The 26,521-nt window shown below is 49.0% G+C and overlaps 1 protein-coding gene across 16 annotated transcripts in view; it reads right to left on the bottom strand.

Moving 5' to 3' along the window:
• Positions 1 to 2,081: 2,081 nt before the first annotated feature.
• EPB41L1 (erythrocyte membrane protein band 4.1 like 1) overlaps positions 2,082 to 26,521 on the bottom strand; it is a 127,675-nt gene continuing 103,235 nt past the window's right edge. For 7 of the 16 annotated variants that reach the window (XM_039227095.1, XM_039227098.1, XM_039227094.1 and 4 more), the window contains 9 exons: positions 25,620 to 25,727; positions 24,151 to 24,561; positions 22,215 to 22,319; positions 20,021 to 20,104; positions 14,291 to 14,377; positions 13,401 to 13,484; positions 11,332 to 11,412; positions 10,891 to 11,007; positions 2,082 to 5,478 (listed from right to left, as the gene is read on the bottom strand). In XM_039227095.1, coding sequence (XP_039083026.1) covers positions 5,470 to 5,478; positions 10,891 to 11,007; positions 11,332 to 11,412; positions 13,401 to 13,484; positions 14,291 to 14,377; positions 20,021 to 20,104; positions 22,215 to 22,319; positions 24,151 to 24,561; positions 25,620 to 25,727 — 1,086 coding nt within the window. In that variant the 3' untranslated portion in view covers positions 2,082 to 5,469. The remainder of the gene's footprint in view (positions 5,479 to 10,890; positions 11,008 to 11,331; positions 11,413 to 13,400; positions 13,485 to 14,290; positions 14,378 to 20,020; positions 20,105 to 22,214; positions 22,320 to 24,150; positions 24,562 to 25,619; positions 25,728 to 26,521) is intronic. The other 9 variants (XM_039227103.1, XM_039227105.1, XM_039227104.1 and 6 more) reach the window with 6 other exon arrangements.

Raw genomic sequence — 26,521 nt, 5'->3', positions numbered from 1 at the left:
GGAGAGGATGCAAACCAAGGTCTGACTAGCTTTTCTTGTCCCTGTGCTACTGCTTCTTAGCTAGTCTGTCACACTTCTTAAGTGACAGCTGGGCACACCAATCTGTCTCAGCAAAAACTCTTCTCTTAGTGGGTTGCAGACTAGACTGGGCCTTGAAGTCATGTTTAATCACAATAAGCTGCTGCAGGATTAACCAGAGATGGCCTCCATCAGTCACAGTCATGCATGTCAATCTCAGCCTGTTGTGTCAGTTCCATTTCCTGCACGAAGAAGCTCAGCTCCCTCTCTGACCTTCATCGTTCCCAGTATTAGGTGCTGAGCTCCACAGTCTGGTCTCAGAGCTCCCTGTTCCAGCTGGGCTCACCATTTTCTCAGAGACTCCAGGGAACTAATTATGGGCATGAGAGCTACAGACGGTGGCCCTGGAATCCCACCTTGTGGGTCACATCTCCATCCAAATCAGGTGTTTCAACTTCGGTACTATCGACATTTCAGACCAGATAATTCTTTGTTGTGGGAGCTCTCCTGTGCATCGTAGGATGTTTAACAGCATTCCTGGTCTCTACCTACTAGATGCCAGTAGCAACCCTCAGTTGTGACAGCCAAAAATGTCTTCAGACATTGCTAAATGTTCCCTGGGGCAGGGTGGGGTGGGGGCAAAATCACACCCCCACCCTCTGTTTGAGAGCCACTGAACTAGATAAATCAACCCCAGGTTATTCCCAGGCAGCACAGAGGCTGACCCTGTATTTATGGGAGATAGAGATACAGATGCAGAGTGTGTGGGGACCCAATATGTGCAAACCATGTCCTATTTCAGAGCCCCATGAGTGAGAGACAGCTAAAAGAAACATACAGGAAAAATTCAGGTAAGGATTCACAAGGCTCCTGACAGCAATTGCCCCTGACAATGGACAGGAGTCTGGAGAGAGTTGAAGAACTGGCTTTCATTGCACAGAGTTTTGTGGCATTTAACAAATTACCTTTAAAAAGAAAAAAATAGTATTTAGTATTCAAAATTACCAGGAAATGTTGGAAATTGTGTTTAAAATAGTCTTTGGAATAATATGTACCAGGTGTCTTAAACTCTGAAGAGATACATGTAACTGCAAAAAGAACAGGGGAAAAATGCATCCAATTATTAGCAGTGGCTCTCGTAAGATTTGGGGCAATAAAGAAAGGTGGTGTGGGGTGAGTCACCTAGTAGAATAAAAGGAAAGTGTGAAACATGCAACTCGGGTAGCCCAAGAAGTGAGTTTAAGTTTTACATAGCTTATGGATTTTTAATTTTATATTTTTGCATTTATTTTTATGAAGACCTCATTTCTTTGGCAAGTGACACTAGTGTTCCATTTATGAAGTAATATTGTTTCCTTTACATATATATTTACAGAGTCAGTTTAAAGAAAGAAGTCAATAATGGGACAGGTGGCACATATAGGGATATGGCAACATATATGGCAGTGGGCAAAAGCTGAAGCTCGGGACTGCTGTCTACATTATCCGCTAGGCTCCCATGGAGAAGGGTTGTAGGAAGAGATCCCAATCCAGGTGGTCTTCTTTCAGAAAGAGGAGGGGTCATGCTGTTCCTCTGTACACCAGGCACCTCTGCATCCTGGGGGCCATGTGCTTTTTCCTTCTGCCTGGCATGTTCTTTTTTCTCACCTTACTGGATCTTTCTCTTCACGCAGCTCTTCTGCATGGAGGCCATAACTGGCCACCTTATTTAAAGTGGTCTCCCTCAGCAACCATCTCCTTCCTCTGTGCATTTCCTTCCCGGTGCTGATCACTCTGGAACTGTCTCTGACTGCTTGCCTGTTGTGTTGTCTGTTTCCTGCACTCTGCTAGTATGAGGGTTCCTGGAGGGCAGGAGTGTTGTCTTATTTGCTGTTGTGGCTGCAGAACCTAACCCAAGATATGGGCCATAGTGGAAGCTGCAAATATGGGTTGAATGCAAGTGATTCAAGGTTGGGATGTCTCCACCCCAGTTTTAGCCCTTCCCACAATGCCAACTTGTACCTGTAGCCAAGGTCAGAGAGAGAGAGACAGAGAGAGAGAGAGAGAGAGAGATGCCAAGGCAGTTTGTGGTTCAGCATCAAACACATTTATTTCACTTTTATTGAGTATACAAGAACAGAGAGCACACGCATACAGCACAGAGCACTGAGGTGGGGGAGCGCGGGACGAGAGGGGAGGGAGGGGTGTGAGGAAAAAAGAACAGGACAGCATCGCAGTTGGTTGGTAAGGTGCTTTTGAGAAAAAAAAGTATTTAGAGTGATGTTGCTCATGCAATTGCAGGCCAGTCTTGGAATGTGCTTGCAGGATTAAAAAACTGAAAACAGGTCCTGGCACTTCCTGTACCCTCAGATGGAAAAGATCCCAAGAAAGCAAAATAAGAGAAAATGATGATCTGAATGACAGCAGACTGGGAAAAGACCCTGGAGAGCATCTGGTTTATCCTGCTTATTTGGTAAGTGGGGAAACTGAGGCCCAAAAGGGGGGTGGGTGGGATGGGACTAGTCCAATGTCTCATGGCTGAGCCAAGATACCCTCCAGGACATTTTCCACTATGCTACATGGTCTCCTGGGTGGAGAGGCAGCACAGAAACGATGCAAAATGTAAAAAGGAAAAGAAGAAAAGTAGGTTGAAGACAGACAAGACAAACATCTATATTCTCTATGAAGAGGAGGATGGGGAGGAAACAGTGCCCTAGATTTCAGCCTTGCAGCTCCCCTCCTCCCTGGTGGCACTGCCTGCCTCTCCATGGAAGGAAGGTCACAGCATCCATGGGATGGAGATCTCCACAAACCCTGGCCAGCCTGCAAGCTAAATCTGGTCACGTCATCCCTGCCCTGAAGCCACACATTCAGGGGCTTGAGATGAGGTTTAGAATCGAGAACAAATATTCTCCCTCTGTGGTGTGACCAGGGTGGTAGGGACTCCTGAGCCAAATTCCAGGTGGCCCCGGGAGGGTGGAGCCATTCTGGCTCATGGCCCAGAAAGAATGGGAGCTCTCAAGTTGGGAGGGGTGGGAAGGAGGTTCTGTGGCTTCTCCACCAGGGTGGTAAAAAGAACCTGGCACATAGAAAGTGAGCCGTCGCACTCAGGGGAAGTTGGAGCGGGCCACCGGCCTTGCTCCTGGCGGGATGTGGCCAAATCTGCCATCTGAGCCCCAGGTGCAGGCCTCTTCCTGCCTGCTCTGTCCCATTTTTGCCCACAGAGGCAAACACTGTTCTGGTTTCCTGTCCTGCCTCAGGTCAGCACCAGCTTAGCAAACTAAGTACATATGTCACTGGGGTAACTGATAAGTAAGCCTGGGCCCTCTGGGGGGGGGGGTGTCACTGGGCAACGACCCATACTCGGAGAGAATGTGGGAATCTCTGAGGGGCAAGCCATGATTGAAGATGTTAGGCTGGCTCAGAGGACTTCTAGGTCCCTCCCATCCCCCACATTCTCTCCTTCAGCCCAAGGATAGTGCCTGGCACATGTAGGTACTCAATAAATGAAATTTGTTGAATGAATTTAATGACCACTTTAGTGGCGGACTGGGGAGCTAAGATGGGACTGAGAAATTAAAGTGCAGTGGGGATATAGTCCCTCCAAAGAAGACTCATTGAGCTCAGAGAAGCAGCTCATGGCAGGCAAGCCTGGGAAAGATTATGTGTGCCAGAGGTCAATGCCAAGCTTTTGATGGGGTCTTCTCCAAGGGCCTCTGTGATCTGGAGGCAATTCAGGGCCCTCTGAGGGTACAGGCTCAAAGCTCAGATGCTGGCTGAAGGGGAGGTTCCTGAAGCCAGAGTCCTATACGTAGATGGAGCCTTTGAGCAACACCACCTCTCACCCTAAGCTTATTCAGGGGCAGGCAAAGCCTTTGGAAATGAAGTTTTGACCTATCAGGGCCTGCCCTGTTTCATGGTCTCTATGGTTGCTTTGGCCCGGGAGGAAGAGAATGAATGTGGGAGGGCAGAGGATAAGAGTGAGCTGGGACTCTCCAGACAGCCAGGTTAAAGCCACCATCCTCTGCAGCGACCAGTGGCATCACCTCCCTCTGGAGGGGGAGTCAGCTGTCACAATGTGGTCAGGGAAAAGACATGTGGCCAAAAAAAAAAAAAAAAAAAAAAACTGAAAACGGAAGCAAATTCCCGAGGGAGGTAGCAGAATCCTAACTCTGGACCCCACACCGGAGCATAAACCACGCCCTGGTGGCTACCGCCCAAGGGGAGAAGGCATCTTGGACTATATCTGTTTCTTCCTTCTTGCCAAACCCCTGCCCCTCCATCTGGGGACCCCACCCCTCCCCACCAATCAACCAGTTACAAATACCACACACTGTATTACTACACCGAACCGTCAGCTCCTACTGTGAGCAACCCACAGCCAGAGTCCAGGTCTCCTTGGCCGGGCCGGTTCAGGAAGATCTAAGATCCTTGGGATACATCAATCACAGGCGGATAATTATAATTTTAAAATGTCAGCTTCATACTTACCAGCACTGTTTATTTTAATATTTGTTTCCTGTTATATGTAATATACATAACTTAAAAGCACATCCGTACACATTTCCTACAAGCTGCACCTTCATAATGAGAACCCATAAACATACAATGTCTACTTCCCTTCCTGTGGCTGGGTTTTCTGTTCTTGCTTTCTTTTCTTTTTCTTGTTGCAAACCAGTCATCCGCAGTGGCCCTCAGCAGGACCAGGAGACAGAGGGAGGGGGGACGGGAGCGGGGGAAACGCAGGGTCGGGGACAGGGAGGAGAGAGCCGAGACAGAAATGACCATAAGACGCGTGAGTCCGGGGGAGGGAAGGTGGAAGAAAGGAAGGTGGATTTTGCAGCCCAGTGTCAAGACCCAAAAAATAATAATCCAGTGTTCCTCCTCCTTTCCGAGTTGGGGGGGTGGTTCTTTCTTTCTCGGCAAATGGTTGACGGTGCATGTCTTGCTGCTGTGACTTCTCTTGCTTTGCTGCGAAAGTGTTTCCTTTGCATTGGAGTGGGCAACACACGTCGCAGCACAAATGGAGTTCTCATCCACTCAATGTAACGTGCAGAACCGGGGTCGTGTGGGACTCCTACCATCAGTGTGGTCTGGCTTGCTTTCTGGCGTTCCACGGGGCTTTGAAAGGGGGAGCAAGAGATTATTGTTGTATTTTTTTTTTCCTGAAAAATCCCACCAATTCTTCATTGTGTCTGCAAAGGAAATGTAGGCGTTCAGATGTTGGTTGTTGCTGTTGGCCAACGGCTCGGCCAGCCCCAGCAGCAGTGCAAGGACGCGGTGTTTCCTGTATATATATCTATATCTATATATATCTATATATATATGCTTTTACTTTCCCAGTCCCTCTTCGGTGACAGTATGTCATAGCTGGGACTTCGGTGTTGAGTCGGAGAATCCAGAATGAAGGCCCCTTCTTGACGGTTCTCTGGCTTGGATTGGACCAGAAATGCCAGCATCTCTTCACAGAGGTCAGGATTCCTAGAGCCAGAGGCATGGAGGGAAACAGAGGAAGGGGCCAAAAAAATTAGTAACTTTGGTCACTCATCTTTAGATATGTTGCAAGGGGTTGTTTTAGCTGCCTTTCCTGTATGCCCTTTATCATGGCTCAGGAAGATACAGTGACCTGTCCAAGCCACACAGCTTGTAAGTGGCCGCTGAGACCTGCACATCTGTCTGACCCCAGAGCCCATGTGTGTTTGCTTGTTTGTCTCCAGGAAGGTGGTATGTTCTCTTCCTCCTGGAAATCTGTCCAAGTTTCCTTTAACACTAAGAAGCTCAGATCACCCGCATTTCACCTTTTCTTCCTACCTTTTCTCATTCTAAGAAATATTTAGTTGTGATTGCAGATGCTCTTTGTTTTCCCTCTCTGGTCTCCATGGGCCTGGGTGTCCTGGGGATTAAACCCCGGGGAGCAGTGCTTAAATAAAGAAATTGGAGTCTGGATTCCAACTCAAGTTTGACTCCAAAATTTTGTAGTGAAGGGCATGGGCTCTGCAATCAGACTGCCTGAGTTCAAATCCCATTCCATGGTTTATGAACTCTGCAGTCTTGGGTGAGTTTCTTAACTTCTTTAGGCCTCAGGTGCTCCCCTGCAAAATGGATGCTTCCTCATGCAGTTACAGAGAGGATTCAAAATAAGAGTTAGCAAATAGGAAGTGCTGAACAAATACTGACTGTTATTATTACTATTGCTGTTGTTAACTTAGCCACACTATTTTGATCTCCTTGAGGGCAGTGGCTGCCTTTTACTTATCTTTGTCTTTCAAATGCTCGTCACAGTGCATGGCACACAGCAACTACCCAAAACCATTTAACAGGTGGAGTATCATTCCTGCCCTTCACCACTCATGTATGGTCAAGTGCTAATGCAGTCATATCAACAAAACCCTTCACAGCTTATGTGACATATGGGAAAACTGAGACCCAGAGGGTTCCATGTCTAGTGAGTCGGTGGCAGAAATGAGACTAGAACCCAAGACTCCTGCTTTGAAATAGGTCAATTTTTTCTCCTACTTAATCAAACTCTTGAAGGTAAAGACCCTGGATGGGGACCACCCTCTTAGTGGCAGCATTGAGGAGAGAGGTCCTGTCTGAAGGAGGTGGGCCAGTGGGAGAAGATGGGACAGAAGACTCACATCAGGACCCTGAGCTGCAGGGAGAGAAAAGACCCTGTGTGAGATGGGTGTGCTTTCCACACTCACAGCAAGATCATTAAAAAGGAGGAGCAGGAAGGCCAAGAGTCCACTGGAGTGTAAACAGATGTTTCTGGAGGATTCAGGGAAGAAAGAGAAGCTCAAGACCAGCAAGATTGGACACCTGTGTGGAGACAGAGCCAGAGGCTGGTGGTAGAAGCTTATGGTCCAACTTTCTCAGGGCTCTCATCAATCCCTGAAAGTGGCAAGAGATAAGGATGCAGGTTCACACTGCTGAGCACTTTCTGTGTGTGAGACACTGTCCTTATGTGTCACTGCTGTGGACTGAATATTTGTGTGTCCTTCCCCCACCCCACCCCCCAACAAAATTCATATGTTGAAGCCTTAATTCTTAATGTGAGGATTTGGAGGTGGGGGGTCTTTGGGAGGTAATTAGGTCTAAGGGTGGGGCCCTCATATACTCATATCTCATAAAAAGATGCACACAACAGATTCATTCATTCATTCACTCTCTCTCTCTCTCTCTCCCTGCTTTCTTCCATGTGAAGACATATAGAGAAGACAACCATCTGTAACCCAGGGAAAGGGTTCTCCCCAGGAACTGAATTGACCAGCACCTTGACCTTGGACTTCCCAGCTCCCATAATTGGGAGAAACAAATGTGTGTTGTTTAAGCCACCTAGCGTATGGTATTCTGTTACAGCAGCCTAAACTAAGACACTCACAAATGTTGTTTAATTATTATAGCAACTCCAATTTATAGATTAACTTCATTTTGTAGATGAGGAAACAGGTTCACGGAGATTCTTCTGGACCCATTGCTAGCCAGAAGTTTCTGGCTCCAAAGCCTGGGTGTGTTCTTTCTATTCAATTCTGTTAGCTACCTGAAGAATTTGTTTTTATAGTGTTAGGCTGCAATTTAAGTCCTATAGCTCAGTGTAAACACAATGTGAGATGTCTTCAAAAGCCTATAAGACACTTCAGAAGTGGCAGGGATATCTGAACAATGCCATATTATAATTTATTCTTCTCAGTTTATTACATCAGAGTCCAAATGTATAGCGTTTTGTTAGCATACTTTAAATTAACAGTAATAATAGTCATAATTAGCTTTTCCTGAGCACTTACTATGTGCCAGGCACTATGCTAACTACTGTATATGTGTGAACTCAGTAACCCTATGAGATAGACACCCTGAAAAGGAAGTTAAAGGAACTTAAGACCACAGGGGGCTTTGGAGTCTCACAGATGAAGTTTGACTCTCTAATCATGCCCCATGGCTGTGAGCAAGTCACCTAACATTTCAGAGCCTCAGTTTTCTCATTTGTGGGATGAATGAGCAGATGACAATACTTATATCAGGGGCATAGTCTGGTGCCTGGAACAGCACAAGTGCTCCATACATTTTAGCAACTGTTATTGTTGTGATTATTGTTGCTGACAACTAGCTGATAAGGGAACCATTGAGAAAAATAATTTGTTGAAAGTCAAATGGCTAATAACAGGCAGGGCTGAGATTTGAATCCAGGTTTGCAGGATTCCAGATCTTTCCTTGGGATACCAAGATGCATCTATCCGTCAAACCAATATTGTTCAAGCACATTAAAAAAGATTTTTCAAATTCAAAGAAGACTTCTCCCCCAGAATGGGTGAGTCTGACTACATTAGAGGTCCAAGGTGGTTCCTACTTGGCAGTAACTAGTGGTAAAGCACGTGGGCAGAAAAGGCAAGGGAGAAACGTGTCTCCTCCAGAGCAACATGAACAAGGTGACCTTTACAGAAGGATCCAAGAGGGAGCAGTGAGAGAGAAAGAGAGAGAGAAGGTTTGGGGCGGGGGTGGGGTGGGGTGGAGTGGAGGTGGACAGAGGGAGGAAGAGAAAGGAAGAAAGAGAAGGAAGGACAGAGAGAGGAAGAGGGAGACAGTGAAAGGAGAGAGAAGCGGGGAGAGAGAGAAGAGACAGAAAGAGAATGGTGGTGCACGGGACAATGGCATCAAAGGAAGAGCTAAAAGAGGGGTGAGGAAGACAAATGAGACCACCAAGTGGGCAGACGTCAAAGGCTCCACCGAGGGAGGAGGGGGGAGGGGGGAGGACGTGGAGGCAGGGACCAGAGCTCTGAATGGCCCAGGCAAATGGGAAGGCAGGCGCCTGGGGGACCCACTGGAAATGCCCTGGGAAAGATGGGGAGGAACAAGATAGGGAAAGGAGAAAATATGAGAAACACATGACAGATACCCTAGGAAAGCACACAAACTGCCGAAAGACCATGATGGGAAGGAGCTAGCCCCAACTCTTCCTCATGGGCATCAATCCCATCAGGTCCGGGATTGGAGCCAGGTCTCCGGATTCCCAGCACAGAATTCTTTGCATTAGTGGCTGCACATGGACTTCCTAAAGACCAGGGTATAAATAAAGAGTCCCAGGTCCAGTCCAGCCCTTCTAAATCAGACTTTATGACAACAGTTCTTTTTTTTTTTTTTTTGTCTTGTCTTTTTTTTTTATTTTTTTTTTTAAGTAAGTTCCGTTCTCATCATGGAGCCCAACGTGGGGCTTGAATTCACGACCATGAGAACAAGACCTGAGCTGAGATCAAGAGTCAGACACCTTAACCAACTGAGCCACCCAGGCGCTCCAACAATTCTCTAGCACCTGTATTCCGCAGGTGATGTTTTCAAGTCTTGCACTACCTCTCTGAGATCTGGGGGATGAACAGCAAGAATAATTGAACAAACGAGGGGACAGGAGTGACAAGCTGCATGAAAGTCTCAGGAAGGCTGGGAGGTAGACTCCTCCCATGACCACCTTACACTTCTAGAGCAGTGCTGTCCAACAGAAATAGAATGAGAGCCACATATGGGATTTAAAATTTCCTAGATGATATTTTCTAAATTTTCTAGATATTTCTAGTTTCCTAAAACCTTCTAGATAGAAATTTTTTAATTTCTAAATTAAAATTCTGAATTTTGAATTACCCTAAAAAGAGGAAGAGAAACGGGGAATTAACTTTCATAATATATTTTACTGAACCCAATATCTTCAAACATTATCATTTGAACAAGTAATCAATATAAACATTATTGAGCTATTCTGCATTCTTTTTTTCTCATTAAGTCTTCAAAATCCGGCATGCATTTTACCCTTAAATGCACATCTGATTTCAGATTAGCTAATTTCAAGTGCTCATAGCCATGGGTGCTGTATGGTGCAAGGAAAACATGTCCATCACTACAGAGAGTTCTGTTGGACAGCACAGTCTAGACCAGGGTTTGGCAGCCTTTCAAAGTGGCAGGAAAATGTTTCAGTGTTTTTTCTTCTGACATGAAGGGGGTGGAGATCCACATTCTTATATTTTTCTAGAAAACACGGTTTCATTCAACAGGGAAGAGGGTGCTGACATTTCCAGCACCCTCAAAGGTTCCCTTGTGACTCCTCCCTATCAACACCGTGTCCCAGAACTGACCACTATTCTGACTTTTATCACTTTTGAACTTCCTATGACTAGAATCATATTATGTACCACTCTACTCAGTGTCCGTGAGATTCTGTTTTATAGGTCTGATAACATTCAGTGGATTTCCAGTGGGACCAGAAGAATCCCTCCCCCAATTTACGCTGATAAAAGCCCTGTCTGCTGTAGCACCATCTCCTTCCTCTTGTTCGGCAAGGCACTGAGGGAGGTCCTTCCATAAGGAAACAGAAAAGTAAATTTCTTGCCAAAGGTGGCCTGAGAAGTCACGGGTTTGCAATCAAGCAAAACAGGTGGGACCGAGGACTCTGGTCGTCATATCCCCCTTAGCAACATCTAGTGACCTGTGATGAAGGCAGAGACTCAGGACAACAATGTAGCACTGGGCCTGAGGGGACTTATTCTGGCTTCAAATTTCTAGGTAATGGCCTCCAGCCAATGGTACTCCACCTCAGTACCTGCCATCACAGTACCTGACATCACCTGTCTCCCTGTTCTTAACTGCTTCCGGATTTACTTTTCTGGGACCGGGGGCCTGAAACCCCCAAGAAACCAAGGAACCAGCCTTCCTCTCCCTTATCCCCCCGCTCTGATTTGTGCTATTTGGGGGAGCCATGTCTTTCCTTTGAGCCACAGGCTAGGACCATGGGGGATTAAAGTTGTGTTAGGGACCAAGCCACTTGATGGTGGCTCTCAGATGGAAATGAGCCTCAGAAGATCTGGCCATTGTTGCCTCCTCTTTCTCATGCCTGCGGAGCCTCAGAGGGCTTACCTGTGGCTTCCTGTCCCTCTCCTCCGGGGACGGGTCTGTTTCTCTGTATACGACAGCTTTGGTTACCAGCATGTCAGGATGCTGCAGTTTGGCCTCCTTGATGGCCAAAGCCAGGGCCTGGGCAAAAAGAGCAACAAAGTGAGGAACCATAGGATACTGAATATGGGAGAGAGAGACCTTGGAGACCAACAAACCCCTTAGTGTACAGTCATGGAAACTGAGGCCTAAGGAGGGGCAGTGATCAAATAGTTAGAGACCAGAGTTCGGGTCTTCTAGCTCCTTCTGGCCCCCATTCAACATCCCTTCCATTAGGGTGTCTTCTCTGAATAGGGGCAGCATGAAGTGGACATCACCTCTGCACACAAGCTCATGGGTAACCCCATACGGGAGGGACTGGGGGATGGGCAGGGCCACCAGGAACAATATCCCCCACCCCCATACCTGGTCTTGATCAACATCTTCGTCCCCAGTGATGATGATTCGCTTCTCGATCCTCGTCTCAGAAAACCCCCCCTTCACAGTCTGCAGAGAGGGAGAGGGCAGCAAGGTCAGCCCTGGGGCCCGCTGGGCAAGACAGGGGGCCCATCCAAGGCATCCCTCAAGGGCAAGGCTGGAACCAGCAGTCACCTTCTCTCCTGGCTCCCTCTTCTGGTTTTGGGACTTTAGGCTGCACATCTTGCCCCCCATCACCATACTCCCCCAACTACCAAACTGCCCTCTCTAGGTCTTCCAAGCCCAGCTCAAGGGCTGTCTCCCTGATGCTGTTTGGTAACCTGCCACCCTCCCGCCTTGGTAGGAGCACCGAGTCTATATCTCTCTCGTGGTTCTGGGGCTCTCTACCTTGGGCTGACCTTGTGTGTGTGACCCAACCCGGCTCACTAGCCTGAAGCTCTTGAGGGCAGGGGCTGTACTTTGTTCAATTCTATATCCCCTCCTCCCCCACTCCCCTATCCAATCTGACCAGGGCAGGTGCTAAATGCAGACTGGTTGAATGAACACATGAATGAAATGTGAATGGTGACAAGGCTCTATCTTGAATGACTTCAAACAATACTACAAGAGAAAACTGTGTGGGTGATACTTATAACCTCCACTGTTTCCTGAAAGGGTGGGGTTTGGGTGCAAGTTTCGAGGTACAAGATGGGGAAGGACATAATTGCCTGGCATATTAAAAAGGGTGGTAGCTGAGGGAAATTCCAGCAGGAGCCAGGAGTGGACAGAAAGAAGGGGGCCCCTAGCTGGCAGGGCCAGGAGAAACTTGGGAAAGAAGGGTTTTCTGAGCAGTCTGCAGTGCGGTGGGTGATGGAAAACCTTCCCACAAAACTTTCAGGGAAAGTCAACATCGCTCACAAATGCTTTCAGTGAGCGTGGGTACTTTCTGGGGAACATGCAGAGGGGCTGAGTCCTTCCTGCACAGGAGCGAGCAGGGCTGGGACAGTGTGTGTGCCGGAGGGCCAGTGTGACCACCAGACTTCTCCTTTGGATGGCTCAGCAGAACGTCCACCTCAACCTGGCTCCCCGGCCTCTCTTCTCCAGGCCTCCAGCTCTAGCGTGGGCCCCCTCCCGCCTTCCTCCAGGCCACTTGGACATGGATATGCTGGCCTGCCTGTCTTCAGCCTCAGCTCACTGGCTGAGTCACATCTGACTCCCTCCTGTGGCTCTTGCCTCTTCCTTCCCCCATTGTAACTCAGACCGGGTCCAGGCTCCCCATCCCTAGTCTCTCCATGCCTCTCTCTCTTCTCTCCCCCACCTATCTACACATCCTGCTAATCCTCCTAAACCCCTTTGCACTGGGTCACTCCCCAGTTAAAAAACCTTGACAGTGTTCCGATGGCTCTTAGCCTCAGACCCTTCATAGTCACATTTGTCCTGGGATTCGTCTCATTTGTGTCCATTGTGCTTCACCTGCCTCCAGTCCACCCCAGTTCCCCACAGCGATGCCCCTTGCATGCTACTTCTCCCTGACAGAGACCACTTCGCTGTTCCCACAGACAGGCACCACTTGCACCCTAGCACAGAGGCTGGCCTAAGGCTGATGCTCACAACATCCGCTCAGTAAATAAATAAGCAAATATACAGTCTCTGTTCCCATTTTCTGCATTGTTTAGAATGTCTGCATCTGTCTTCTCCTCCCTCACAAGTCCTACCTGGCTTTCTAAGACCCTGCACAAACCCCACTCTTTCCAGAAGACCCCTCCTCACTCTTTGAGGCTCCCTTACATCACCCTTCTAAATCCTGCCAGCACTTAAGGTCTATAAGATGCAAATGCCATAGCTCAGAATTACTTCCAATGAGATGGTCTTGCCCCCCTCACCCAGCCTGGCTGTCGATGTTGAAGGGCAGGATCTGTGCCTAGGACAACCTGTAGTATAGAACAAAGCACATAGCATTCCAGAAACTAGGAACACCACAGGTCTTCTCTGTCCACATTACAAGGCACAGTGATGGCAATGACCTTCTTCAGCCCCACAGCCAGGCCGGAGGCATATGGCGCCCTGCTGCTACTCACTTTGGTAACATGGGTGGTGGTGGAGGTGGAGAGGGTTTCCGCGGTGGCGCCGTAGGTGCTGGTGAGGACATCTTTCCCGATGATCTGCAGAATATAACCACCCCCCACCCCAGGGTTCAGGTAAGGACACTGGGCTCTACAGGGTGGGGGCAATGGGGCGGGGATAAACCAAGGCGGCCCACAAAGGTAAAGCTTGGAAGCCAAGATGCTTCAAACCACTGACAGAATTCAGGAATACTAGAATCTTCAGAATGCTAGATCCATGAAACTCTCAAACCGTTGAATCACAGATTCCTAGAACCTGAGATTCCTGAGGCCCAGAATCCTAACAAGACCCCAGAATTCAAGAATCCTGGTATCTTAGAAGAATGAACAGGGCATCTAGGCTGGAGACCAAGCCCTCCCAAGTTTCCACCCTGTCACAGCCAGGAACATGCAGTCTCGGGGGCTAGACAACGAGAAGGACAGACTTGAGAATGCAGGAGATGCGAGAGACCTCATGGTGACAGACTTAGGCTCATGGGAGCCACTAGCAGCAACATCCAAGGGTGCAAGCCTCTGCACTCCTCGTCCCTCTTTCCCCTGGCCCGTAAGGAGAGCAGATGCAAATAAGCTGTCACATCACTGGGAGCCACCAAGGAGAGGAGCTACTTCACCCTCACACTGCAGTGCCCTCTAGTGTGTGTATGTGGGGGGTGGAAGCAACGGATGAGACTCCAGTGGGTACAAGGGAGCCCTGTGGGCACCTGAGAAGGAGCCAGTTTCCTGGCACTGTACTTAAGAGGGCAGCCTTCTGGGCTCTACGCTGCACTTGCTATGGACCACCTGGGGACCTGTGTCCACATTCTCAGCACAGAGTCCCCTAGCCTGAGCTGGCCCTACCCACTTACCGGAGAAAGAGAACGGATTTCCGTGGCCACCGTCTGTGGGCCTGGGATCATGGCAGCTGCCCCCTTCCCGGACTTGAGACTGTTCTCCTGGGGAAACAATAGTGCTCAGATGGCCAGATCTCACGTGGGTGGGCCCCCAGGATGGCCAGAGTACGTAGCCATGTAGCTCTCATGGCCACGAGGTTGAGGAGTGACATTGGTCATGCATTCACATGTTTGCACATGGGCTTGCTCTCACACGCACTCACTCACTCACACACTTACACACTTGCTCACCTACACGCCTATTCAACATTTAGAGTGCCTGGGGTTAGGGACATTGGTGAACGAGACACGGCATTGCTCTCGGGAGGCACTGACAAAGGAGCGGAGACATTCAGGTTCTCGTTCTGGCCCTGCTGTGTTCCAGCCACATGGACTGGGGCAGAGCCACTTCCGCTCTATGAGCCTCATGGATTTACCTATAAAATGGGAGCCCTGCAATGCAAGTTCATCAATGGTAACAAATGTCTCACTCTGGTAGGGAATGTTGATAATGGGGGAGGCTATGCGTGTGTGAGGGCAAGGGGTATATGGGAAATCTTTGTATATGTTCCTAATCATGGGCATGTGGGGCGCCTTCCTCTCAACTTTGCTGTGAAACTGCTTTAATACATAAATTGCTCTTGAAACTGCTCTGAAAATATTAAGTCTTAAAGTTATTTTTCTAAAAAGACATCCCTGCCCAACTCCCACAGAGACATTATGAGGGTAGCTGAGGAGAAAGGGCTTTGCAAATGCCAGTCTTAGGATACAGGCATACAGGCTGGCTACTAATAACATAATGATAATTACTGTTTTCTGAGTACTTGTATGTGCTGGGTATTATGCTAAGGATGCACTATCTCATTTAATCCCCAGAACAACCTCAGGAAATTATTTTAATCCCACTTTACAGTTGAGAAACTGGAAGGCCAGAGAACGTCAATGTTCAAGTCCACCAGCAAGTTAGTTAGAGAGGCTGGATTTAGACCCATGTTTGTCAGCAGACCCATCATCATCGACAATGCTACTCTGCCCTTGGAACTGTTACCCTGGGGCAGCTCTCCTGGTCCTACGGTGGATTTTAACTGCTAGACACTCCTGGATTGGCTGGATGTACTGCCCCATGTCTGGCAGGGGGCCCAGCCACCTGCCTCTACCCCCCACTTTCTGCACCATCTCGGGCTCAGTCCTCTCTGTCCAGTGGCCCAGAGCTGTCTGTTCTGCAGCTGCCCGGCAGGCCGAACCCTGGCCCTGGTCTGTGGACTGTACTGGATCTGGATCTCTGCCTGCCAGGGGACAGGTGAGGACTGAGGCCATCTGCCTTTGCCCCACCTTCCCCCCCCCCCCCCCCCCCAACCGCCCATGGCTACCTCTAGCTGAGGCAGTGGCCTGGTTGCCTGGCACTCCACCAATGAGTAACCTTTTCAGATGGAGTCTCCGGGATGTGGCCCAGCAGTAGGCCTTTAAAGGGCCACTTTGCCAACAGACATGAAAAGATGCTCAGCATCACTAATCATCAAATGCAAATCAAAACCACAATGAGATACCACCTTCCACCTGTCAGAAAGGCTAGCATCAAATAGACAAGAAATAACAAGTGTTGGCAAGAATGTGGAGGAAAGGGAATCTTTGTGCTCTATTGGTGGGAATGTAAGTTGGTGCAGGCAAAAGAATGGAAATTCCTCAAAAAAATTAAAAATAGAAATACCATATGATCCAGTGATTCCACTACTGGGTATTTACCCAAAGAAGACAAACACATTAATTGAAAAGACGTGCACCCCTGCATTTACAGAAGTATTATTTATAATAATACAAGCTATGGAAGCAGCCCAAGTCCATCAATAGATGAATGGATCAGAAAGATGTGGGGGGGGGGGGTGTGTGTGCGCGCGCACGCGTGTGTGTAATGAAATGTTACTCCACCATAAAAAAGAATGAGATCTTAACAATTTTCAACAACCTAAATGGACCTGCTGGGTATAATGCTAAATGAAATAAGTCAGACAAAGACAAATACCATATGATTTCATTTATATGTGGAATCTAAAACACAAAACAAACAAACCGGAGAAAAAAAGCAGAAACAGATCCATAAATACAGAGAACTGGCAGTTGCCAGAGGGGAGGGGGGAGAGGGGTGGGCAACCAGGGGTGAAGGGGAATGGGAGGTACAGGCTTCCAGTTATGGAGAGAAGAGGTCACGGGATAAAAGCATAGAGAACAGAGTCAGCAGTATTGTGATAGCGCTACACAGTGGCAGATGTTGGCTATACTTACGGTGAGTGTAACATAACGTATAGACTTGTCAAATTGCTATGTTGTACACCTGAAACTATTGTAACATTGTGTGTTAACTATACTTCAATTTAAAAAAGGGTGGGGGCAGCCTTCTGGGCTCAATGCTTCTTTTCCACCCACCAGCTTAGGAAACAGTCACTAGCCTCTTTGAATCCTACTGTCACTCCAAGAAATTCTCCCCTAAAGCCTCTTCTTTTCTCACTGCTCCCTCTTTCGCAGACAAAGCCTCATCTCCACCACATACATTGAAAATAGAGGCCGCTAATGGGGACACAGGTCGTTCAAAACAAGGCACCATCTGCTCTGTCTCTCCTGTATCTTCAGCCAGTGTTCTCTCCTGCCTCAAAGAGGTACAGCTCCTCTCCCTGGCCAGGGCAATGCCACCATCTTGGTTCTGGACACTTCCTCCCTCACACTGAGGCTTCTCCTCCTCACCACCCTGTCTGCGCTGCCTTAGCCACTCAAAGCCTTCTCTCAAGGCCACTGCTTCGTATCCCTTTATCTATAGCCCAGATCTTTCTTGAAACCTAGACCTTTAAAACCAATTGTTTCCTAGACATTTTCGCCTGGAAATGTCCCACAGGTTCCTAGGACTCATCAGATCCAACCCCAAATTCACTGCTTCCTCACCCAACATATGCCTACCACCAAAAAGCAATCCCCTCAAGTGCTCGCTGTTTACATCAGTGCTTCTCAGACTCGTGGGGGGTGTCACAGACTGCTGTGCCCTGTCCCAAGGTTTCTGAGTCAATAGGTCTGGGGTGGGGTCCAAAGATTTGCCTTTCTAAAGGTTCCCAGGACTGCTCTTCAAGAATGGCTAGGTTAGGGGTGTCTGGGTGGCTCAGTTGGTTAAGCATCCGACTCTTGGTTTTGGCTCAGGTCATGATCTCACCATACATGAGTTCAAGCCCCACATCGGGGCCAATGCTGACAGTGTGGAGTCTGCTTAGGATTCTCTCTCTCTCTCTCTCTCTCTCCCTCTTTTCCTCTCTTTCTGCCCCTCTCCTGCTTGTGTGTGCTCTCTCTCAAAATAAATAAACATTGGGGGGAAAAAAGAATGGCTGGATTAGTGTGCAAAGTCACCAGCCCATCTTTCCTCTGTCACCTGAACATTCTGTCAATGACCTTCCTCCCTCCAGTTATCCCTTAACCCCACTCCCCTTCTCGACATCCACCTCATTGCACACCAGCCCTGCCCCAGTCCCCAAACTAGCTCTCTGCCTTCTCTTTCGGTCTCTCCCAATTGCATGTGGGCTTGGGACGCTGTCTGTCTCCCTCAGTGCTAGATCCACAGTGCCTGGCACAGTGCATCACATAGCATGGGTGCTCAACAAATATTTGCCAAAGAAAGGAAGGAGAAAGGGAGGACAGAAGGGAATTTTTTTCTCGAGTGATGTTCCACATGGTTGCTAGAGTAATCTTTCTAAAACACAGAGAAACATAGAATTGACTGACATCATGTCCCTACTTCAAAAGTTGGGAGTGATGCCCCACTGTCTCCAGGATGAAGTCTGAACTTCTTATGTAACATCTGAGGCCCTTCAAGCCCTGGCCCAACTTTTCCAACCTCTTCCCCCTCACCTCTACTCCTTTTCCAAGCACCTGACATTTTGCTTTACTGACCACCTGCCTTCACCCAAATGCGATGCTCCTTCCCAGCCTTGTCTTTGCAGATGCTACTCCCACTGCCTTAGAATGCCGTCTGCTGTGGCTGTCCCTTCACTTATCCTTTAAGTATAGCTCAAATGTCAATGCCTAGGTAAAGCCTTCTCACTCTTCCTGGAAGGGGTATCATCCCCCTCTTCTCCTCCCTGTGCCTCCTAGGAATGCATTATTACACTGTTCCATGAAGGCAGGGGGAAATAACAGCATAAATACGTAAATATCAACATATTTACAGACCCCTTCCCAGGTGTCAGGCAAGCCTCTGCACAGATTACCTTGGTCCATCCTCAGGTCAACTCTTTGAGGGATGTGCTATTATTGGCCCTGTCACCCCATTTTACAGAAGTGGAAACTGAGGCCTGGAGAGGCTCAGGTAACTTGCTCAGGGTCATCCTGCCAGGAAGTGGGAGAGCTGGGCCTTGTTCATCACTGTGTGCCAAGGACCTCAACAATTATATGCGCCCATGATCATTATCTGAACAAATCACTTCTAGCAGGGAGTATATTTTCTTCAACTCTATAATCCATATCAGGCAGACAATAGAGACTAATAAATGTTTTGGGGACAAATGAATGGATGGATGGGTGGGTAAATGAACAATGTAGCTCCCTACTCACTCTGGTATGAACTTAAAGTTAGCCCTATCAGCATCCCAATGCCACATGGATAGGACTGAGGGGGAGAAGGAACTGAGTGACCAGGAAAGAGGGTGCGAGCTGGTAACTGGTTGGGATTTATTTGTCTTTGCTCAAAACCTACCTGCTGGGTAATTAAAATGCAATTCTCTTCCTACGTGTATATTGGGGGGTTGGCAAGAGAAAGCATTTGAAAACAACTCTCCACTGGCTCACAACAGATCCAGCCCAGACATCATCAGTGACAGCCCCAGCCCCGGCCACAGCCCCAGCAGCCAGGGTTCACAATAGTTGGGATGAGGGTGCATAGGGGGTAAGGTGTATAGTGAGGCTTCTGGGGTCAGAATGCCTGGGTTTGACCTGGCTCTGCCACTTTCTGGGTGTGTGACCTTAGGAAGTCACTTAACCTCTCTGTACTTCAGATTCCTCATCTGTAAAATGTGGGGGGAAAAGAGAATCCCCTTTAGTTTTTGTAAGCACTCAGTGAAATCACCCATTCATGGTTCTTGGCACTTTGCATGGCAACGCAGCCTGGGTGCCTAATGCTATCTGGTCTGTGTCATCGTGAAACAATATGATGTTATTGGACTCTCTTAAGAACCTGCAAACAAGGCAGAATGGGGATTATTCCCACTTTACAGATGAAGACACCTGGGGCCAAGGACCTTCCTTCACAGGTCAGACCGCAAATAGGTAGCAGAACCACTCCTGAGCTTCCAATTTATGTTCACTGCACGCCATCTACTGACCAAGGTAAGGAAGTGGCCCAAGACAGGAGAAAATGCACAGCTGCCAGGAGCTAGCTGTCAGGGATCCTCGTGTGTTGTCAATAATCAAATAATCAAACGGTACCATCCTCCCTTTACCCCTGCCCTGACTGAGATGGTGTAGATAACTGAGGCTCAGGCAGTCCACCTCCCACATTATTCAATTTGGAAAACTGAATGTCCTCTGGTAATGATGGTCCCAGATTCTATGTCCCATGCCTGATGCAGTGAGGGCAGATGAGGACTTCCCTGGACAGCCAAGGCTATGATATCATTATCCGGCTGTTTTAGCAGAAGGGGTCTGGTCAGAGAGGGAGGTCTCTTAAGTCCTACTTACCATGGTGGTTGATATGGTCTCCGTGGTGATGGAGGGAGCAGTTGTTATGGACTCCTTTCCCCCTAGGGCAGTCCCATCAACCTGCTGGCCAGAGGAGTCATGAGAGGGAGAGGGAGAGAGAGAGAGAGCACACCGGATGCACCTGCAGTATCTATTACTTGGGTGGGCAGCATTCCCAGTTACAGAGGGATGGGCTGTGTGAGTGAATGTGAACCACTGGGGAGGGGAGTCTGTCTACACAGAGACTGAATCACAGGAGCAGGGAGTGCTCACAAGTCCTCCTGATTGTTTGAACCAGCTTATTTGACAAAGGGCAAATAATCCCAGATAACCTGACAAACCCTAGGCAAATTCTAATGCATGTATTCTTTAATTCCATTGCCGGGAGTTCATCCTTTGCATGTAAACTTTGAAAACTTTGCCAGGAAGTAGGACAAAAAAGGGGCGCCTGGGTGGCTTAGTCAGTTCAGCGTCCGACTTTCGCTTAGCTCATGATCTCACGGTTCGTGGGTTCGAGCCCCGCATCGGGCTCTGTGCTGACTGCCAGCTCAGAGCCTGGAGCCTGTTTCAGTCTGTGACTCCCTCTCTCTCTGACCCTCCCCTGCTCACGCTGTCTCTCTCTCTCTCCTAGAAATAAATAAAACATTAAAAAAAAAAAAAAGAAGTAGGACAAAAAAAGCTCACTGAAGCATTCATCATTAACTGCCAAGGACACAAACAGCCACATGTCCACTGAAGGAAGACTGCAGGATAAGTCAGGACTCACTCCCAAGTGGGACTAAGAAGAGCAAGGTGGACCTACCTATGGCAATGAGGAGTAATATCCAAGACAGTTATCAAGAAAACAAAGGTCAGGTATAAAAGAGCATCTCTTTTGTGTAAAATTCTAAAATATCTAGAAATGTAAGTGTGTATACCGGAATATGCATACTTTTTTCCTGGGAAGAATCACAAGAAAAATTTCAATTTGTTCTGTTTGAATTTCATAACTGAACATTTTGCTGTTGTTTTTTAATGTTTATTCAGTTTTGAGAGACAGAGAGACAGAGCGTGAATGGGGGAGGAGCAGACAGAGAGCGAGACATAGAATCCAAAGCAGGCTCCCAGCTCTGAGCTGTCAGCACAGAGGCCAATGAGGAGCTTGAACCCACGAACTGTGAGATCATGACCTGAGCTGAAGTTGGACACTTAACTGACTGAGCCACCCAGGCACCCCGTGCTGTTGTTTTGATGTCAATAAGGATTACTGGGTTGTTGAATTTGGGGACTTTTTTAGTTTTCTTTACATTTCTCTATATGAAAGCAAAATAAAACATGTGTTACTGAAACAAAATAGGCCAGAGAGGGAACACAAGTGCTTGCGATCACACAGCTCATCAGAACTTGAGCATCTTGACCACCGCGCTGGCTACCGGGTAGACCATATAAAAGAGGGAAGAAAAAAATTCTGGAAATGACAGAGGTGCCCACATTGTGTTGGTTTACACCTTACTTTAGTTCTTGAAACACAAATCAGTCCCCATCCCCCCACACTGTAGCCCCTCTGGCCACAAGGAACCAAGGGTGTCTATCAGACCTACAATCTCAAGGTTTAGAGTTTAAAACCACAAAAGAAACTTAGGAACTGTAACATGTACCTGTACACCTGCAGCTCACCTGCGTCTATTTAGGACCACTTTCTTCAGGGGACCAAGTATGTTTCATCTTGCAAAGACAAATGATTTTCTACCGTTTTCTCACTTTGTTCATATGGCCAATCTGATGTGGAGCCCCCATACGTTAAAAGATGACTCAATGTGAATCGTTCTGACAAAAGCTGGATTGGTATGTCTCCCTCTTCTCTCCCAAAGCAGTCCCTGGGATTCCTCAAGAAACCTCTCGAACCCCTTCAAGTAATCTGAAAGCTACAGTCTAGTCCACTAGCCACTAGCCCTTACAGCACTCCCATAAGGACAGGGGAGAGATGGGAAATTGAGGCTTTTAAGAGGCGTGGTCTGCCAAGGACAGGAAATCATTCCACTGCCCACTCCTAGAGCTCAGGGAGGACTATGAAGCTTAAAAGAGCATCAGGGTTAAAATGAGGGCTCTGGGGAAACAAGGTGGCAAGGGCTGGCCAAGGGGCTTGGCTTTGGTGGGGACCCCACCCTTAAATGTCTAATGCTTATGATCAGGTGCAATGGAAGGTGCAGGTTACCTGGGTGCTGTCCACATTGGTGACTCTGGTCTGCAGTACAGCCTCTGGCTCAATCTTCTTTCTGATGGCCAGGCTGCTGACAGTCATGGTTTCTGTTTTCACAGGCTGCAGGGAGAAGAGAGAGAACACTTCATAACCCAAGCCCCTGCATGGCTCCTGCTCACAGCCAAATGCAGCGTAGCCCCCATCCCTGCAGCTGGGCAAGTCTCTGGAAGGTCAGGGCAAAGAGGCAAAGTGAGAGGTCATAGACAAACAGCCCAAGGGGAGAACCAGATCCATCAGCAGTACCCAGACAGGCCTGCTCATGGCCCTGTAACCACATAACCTCATGGTGGCCATAAACTGTTTTCTAGGCTACCATCAGAAGAACATCTACTATTCAATTAACATGCTCTGTGCCAGGCCCCACACTAAGTATTCTCCTTGTATACATGTCACTGAATCCTGAAAATCATTCAGGATTATGCCACCACCTCCCAGCTGCTTCTTTTGAACTGTTCTTGAGAGCAGGAGCCACACAACCGGATGCCTACGGAGGCCAGGCAGAAGATGGAAATGGGTGCAGTGGGCTTACTGAGGACTGGGGTGAGCTGGAGAACACACAGGGACCAACTGTGGCCATGACCTCTGAGTGACTGGATCATCCGACTTTTATTTTATGATATTTTAAAAAAACAAACTGTGGATTTTATATTCAACATCCTGATTCTGAAATCAAGGTCAAAGAAAAGACATCTGCTAGCCAGATCTGGCCTGGGGCCACCAGTTTTCAACCTCCACTCTAAAAGGCTTCAGTTAATCAGTTCTTCAGAGTCCTCCATGAAGGCTAGTACATGTGACTATTAGCATATTAACATATGCGAGCTGCATGAATGAATGAAATGGCATGTCATCTGGCTGGGAAGGAAGGAAAGGGATTCTCACAGATTACTGTCACCCTGAGATCTAGCCATTTATCCAGTTAATCATCTATCAGTGCCTGCCATGTGCAGGCTTACAGGAGCTGCCACCCCATAGGAGAGCAGATCTGGCAGCCACTAACCTGACTGTCTGGGACAATGCCGGGAGCAGAAACATGACAGAGCAAGGGGGCTGCAGAGGGATCAACACTTCTGCCCAGGGTGGTTAGGAAAGCATTTGCTAGGGAAGTGATATCTGAACTTGATCCTGGAATGTGACGAGTTTGCAAGGCAGAGAAAGGGAAGGGAAAACCTTCTACCCAGAGGGTACACCATGGAGTGAAAGCCCAGAGTAGATGAGCTCCTATTTTAATGCCCGGAACACGGGGGAGAGGAGAGTGTGGTAGGAGGTAGGCTGGGACTGCAAGAGACAAGGGGGCAGAGGAATCACGTGACAAAGATCCTCTGAAGGAAGGACACAAAGCAGAGAGAACCAGACCTAGTCTATCCCCATGTCCCTTTCAGTGACGACGTTTCCTCTTCTCTACGAGTTTCCACTGCTACCCCAAGATCCCAGGGCCAGATGGGTTTAAACTGCTGCCCCTTCCCCAGGAAGACCAGGCCCCAGGGAGAGGAGCCTGGGCCAGGATCAGGAAAAGCCATCAACTTCCAAACCAGGCTGCAGGAGCCCCGCAGGTCCGCAAGCCCATGCTCCCTGTGGGTGCCATGCAACACAAGGCAGGGAGAGGAGGAGTCGAGTAAGACCAGACTGTCTGGCATCGCTTGACCTCAGGCAAGCAATGAGGTCACAGGGTTAAAACGCCAAGGAGTGAATGTTAGGGGTAAACCAAGACGGCAAACATGCGAGCACAGAACCATGCTGTTCTGCGGAGGGGCAGTCATGCAACACGAGACAGAGCTTCAGGCTGAGGGGCTCTGGGCTGCAGGCTGGTGGCTCAGTCTTCTCACAGATGGCCCGGGGCCCTCTGAACATGCAGTGCCCGCCAGGCCCAGGTCTCCAGGATGCTCCACTGTACCTCAAACTGGGGCATATCTGGGGTGGCACAGGCCCCTCGATCTGGGCTATCCTCGATGCCCCCAGGCTCGTCCTCCTGGCTGGGGCCCCGCTTGCTGAGATCCCGGGAGAATACCAGGCCCTCGGTTTCGGAGTCGCTTTTGTCTCTGTCAAGCTCAGGCAGGCTGCGGGAGAAGTCTTCGAAGGCGCTGCCGTGGTAGTCGCCAATGACCGTGAAGTCAACCTCAGCTTCCAGGCTGGACGTGGAGCTGACTGTGATGCTGGAGCACTTACGCTCAATGGCCAGGTGGTTGTCTTTCAGGAACACCGCGTCCCTCTCCTGGTCCTGGTCCTCGTCTCCTGTGTCACTCTCTGGGGCCCTGGGACGAGGCGGTTTGACCTTCTCCTCTGAGCCCTCCCTTAGCCCTGCTCTCTATGGCCAGATAAAAATCAAAGGAACAGGGGTATGGGATGGGAAGAAAGAGAGAGAGAAATCAAGAAGGTGAATGACAGAAGAAACCCTGGGGCCGTTTCAATGTCTCAAATGGAAGAGCAGGTCAGGAAATGAAAAACACTCCCAGAAAGGTTCCTTGGCATGACAACAAGCTTTAAAAAACCACAAAGTTCTCAAGAGTGGGGAACACTCCTTTCCGAGGGTCTCCCGCTGATGGCCAAAGCAAGTACAAAGCAAACGTCCTGCCAGTTTGTTCTGGACAGGAAGCCCCATCCAGGGTCTGGATCTGGGAGCTTATCAGAAGCGGCATTGTGAGCAAGGCAGGGATGGGAGCCTGGACCCAGGCCCATCCGTGCAGGTGGGTATCAAGAGACAGAAACCAAGGAGGGAGACCCAGGGATTTTGGGAAACCCGGGACGGGGAGGCGGGGAGGCTGGAGCCAAGAGCTTTGAGAAACAAAGAGGAAGCCAACATGGTTTGTCAATTCCACTGAGTCTCTGTGGGAGGGGCCAGTATCATCTAGGGGGCGGAGTCACAGGGAGTAATTCCTGGGAGCTGGGTGCTACATCAGTTCAACCCTGAGCTCCGTGAGGGGCCGGGGGGGCAGGCCATGGAGTGGAGGTTCTAGTCCCATCAGTGTAATTGACAACAGCAGGCCAAGGAAACGCTGGAGGCGAACCAGCAACTCTTGTCCCACATACATACCTCTCAACTGGCCTGTCAGGGATTAAACACCACATGCAGTTTTTGGCTGTTTCATGACGTTCTTTTTAAAACCCAATCTAACACCCACCAAATGTTTTTTAAAGTAGTTGGCTTCAGGTTCTAGAGACTCAGTACACTTAGAGATTCACTTGCTAAACTTAACTTCCATTTTAGTTTCTGGAAGGTTGAGAGGTGTGAGGACACATTCCAGACAAGCGAGAGTTGAGCTGCCGCAAGAGGCACTGCCCGAGCAGGTGGGAACCTAAGGCAGCGATGCACCCCGGCCAGGCGAAGATGACTGGGTCATCAGGGCACCAAGGGGCTGTAGAGACCTGAGGGCCCGAGGAGCTGGTGAATCTCAGGTGCCCCCCTTTTCCAGGGGGGTTTGCTGCTAAGCTGGTGATGTGCTTCTCTTCCCTGACTGCAACTCCGGATTTGTTCTGGATTAGAGAAGATAGTTAGTCTTAAGGAGGCAGAAGGGAACTTGGCAGTGGGACCAAGAGGAAACCAGAAGCAAAGGATGGAAACCTCTGGACTGTAGGCTTCCCCAAGGCAGGAGAGCCAGGGAAGGGAAAGGGAGAAGGAAGATCGTTGGACAAGCCAAGCAAAACAGGTAGGAGCCCAGCAGGTGGGGGCAGCAAGGCAAAGCAAGTGTGTAGTTTGCTGGTGGTGCCAACCTTCTCCACTGGGGCTGTGTGACCCCATGGGCACCAGGTCACACCAAAAGCCGAGGGTCTTTGTGGCTAAGCTAACACAGGCCAGCCAGATGAACCCATCATTCCACCTGGGCTACTCTTGGGCCAGTTTAGGGAAAAGAACTCATAGGAATGGACAAGCAGCCTCCGATCGCAGAAATGACGAGGGACCACTGAAACATGCTTCTACGGAGCTACGCAGCATGCGGTCTACTCCCCCAGCTGGGGGGCAGTGGTGGGGGCGGGGGCTCACGTGGCCAGTCCCCCAGTGGCTACCTCCAGCGCAGTTTCGCAGCCTGAATCAGGGGACTCGAGCTCGAGTTCTGTGCATCCTTCCTGGTGGGATGTGGTAGAAGTGCCCTCCCTGAAGTGTCTGGCAGCCAGTGACATCACTGAGGAATGGGTGGCTTTGGGGCCAGCAAGGTCTCCTGGGGGCTGGAGTTGGATGAAGCCCAGGTCCAAAAGCTTATTCCGCTGTTGCTCCACCTGACCCATGGAGGTCTCTGAGGACAACTCGTTTATTAGGGCCCTTGTTTCAC

Source organism: Hyaena hyaena, unplaced genomic scaffold (genome assembly GCF_003009895.1).
Source record: "Hyaena hyaena isolate Hyena2069 unplaced genomic scaffold, ASM300989v1 scaffold_25, whole genome shotgun sequence".
Taxonomy (NCBI): Eukaryota; Metazoa; Chordata; class Mammalia; order Carnivora; family Hyaenidae; genus Hyaena; species Hyaena hyaena.
Note: the sequence above shows the minus strand (reverse complement) of the source record. Positions and strands in the feature narration are given on the sequence as shown.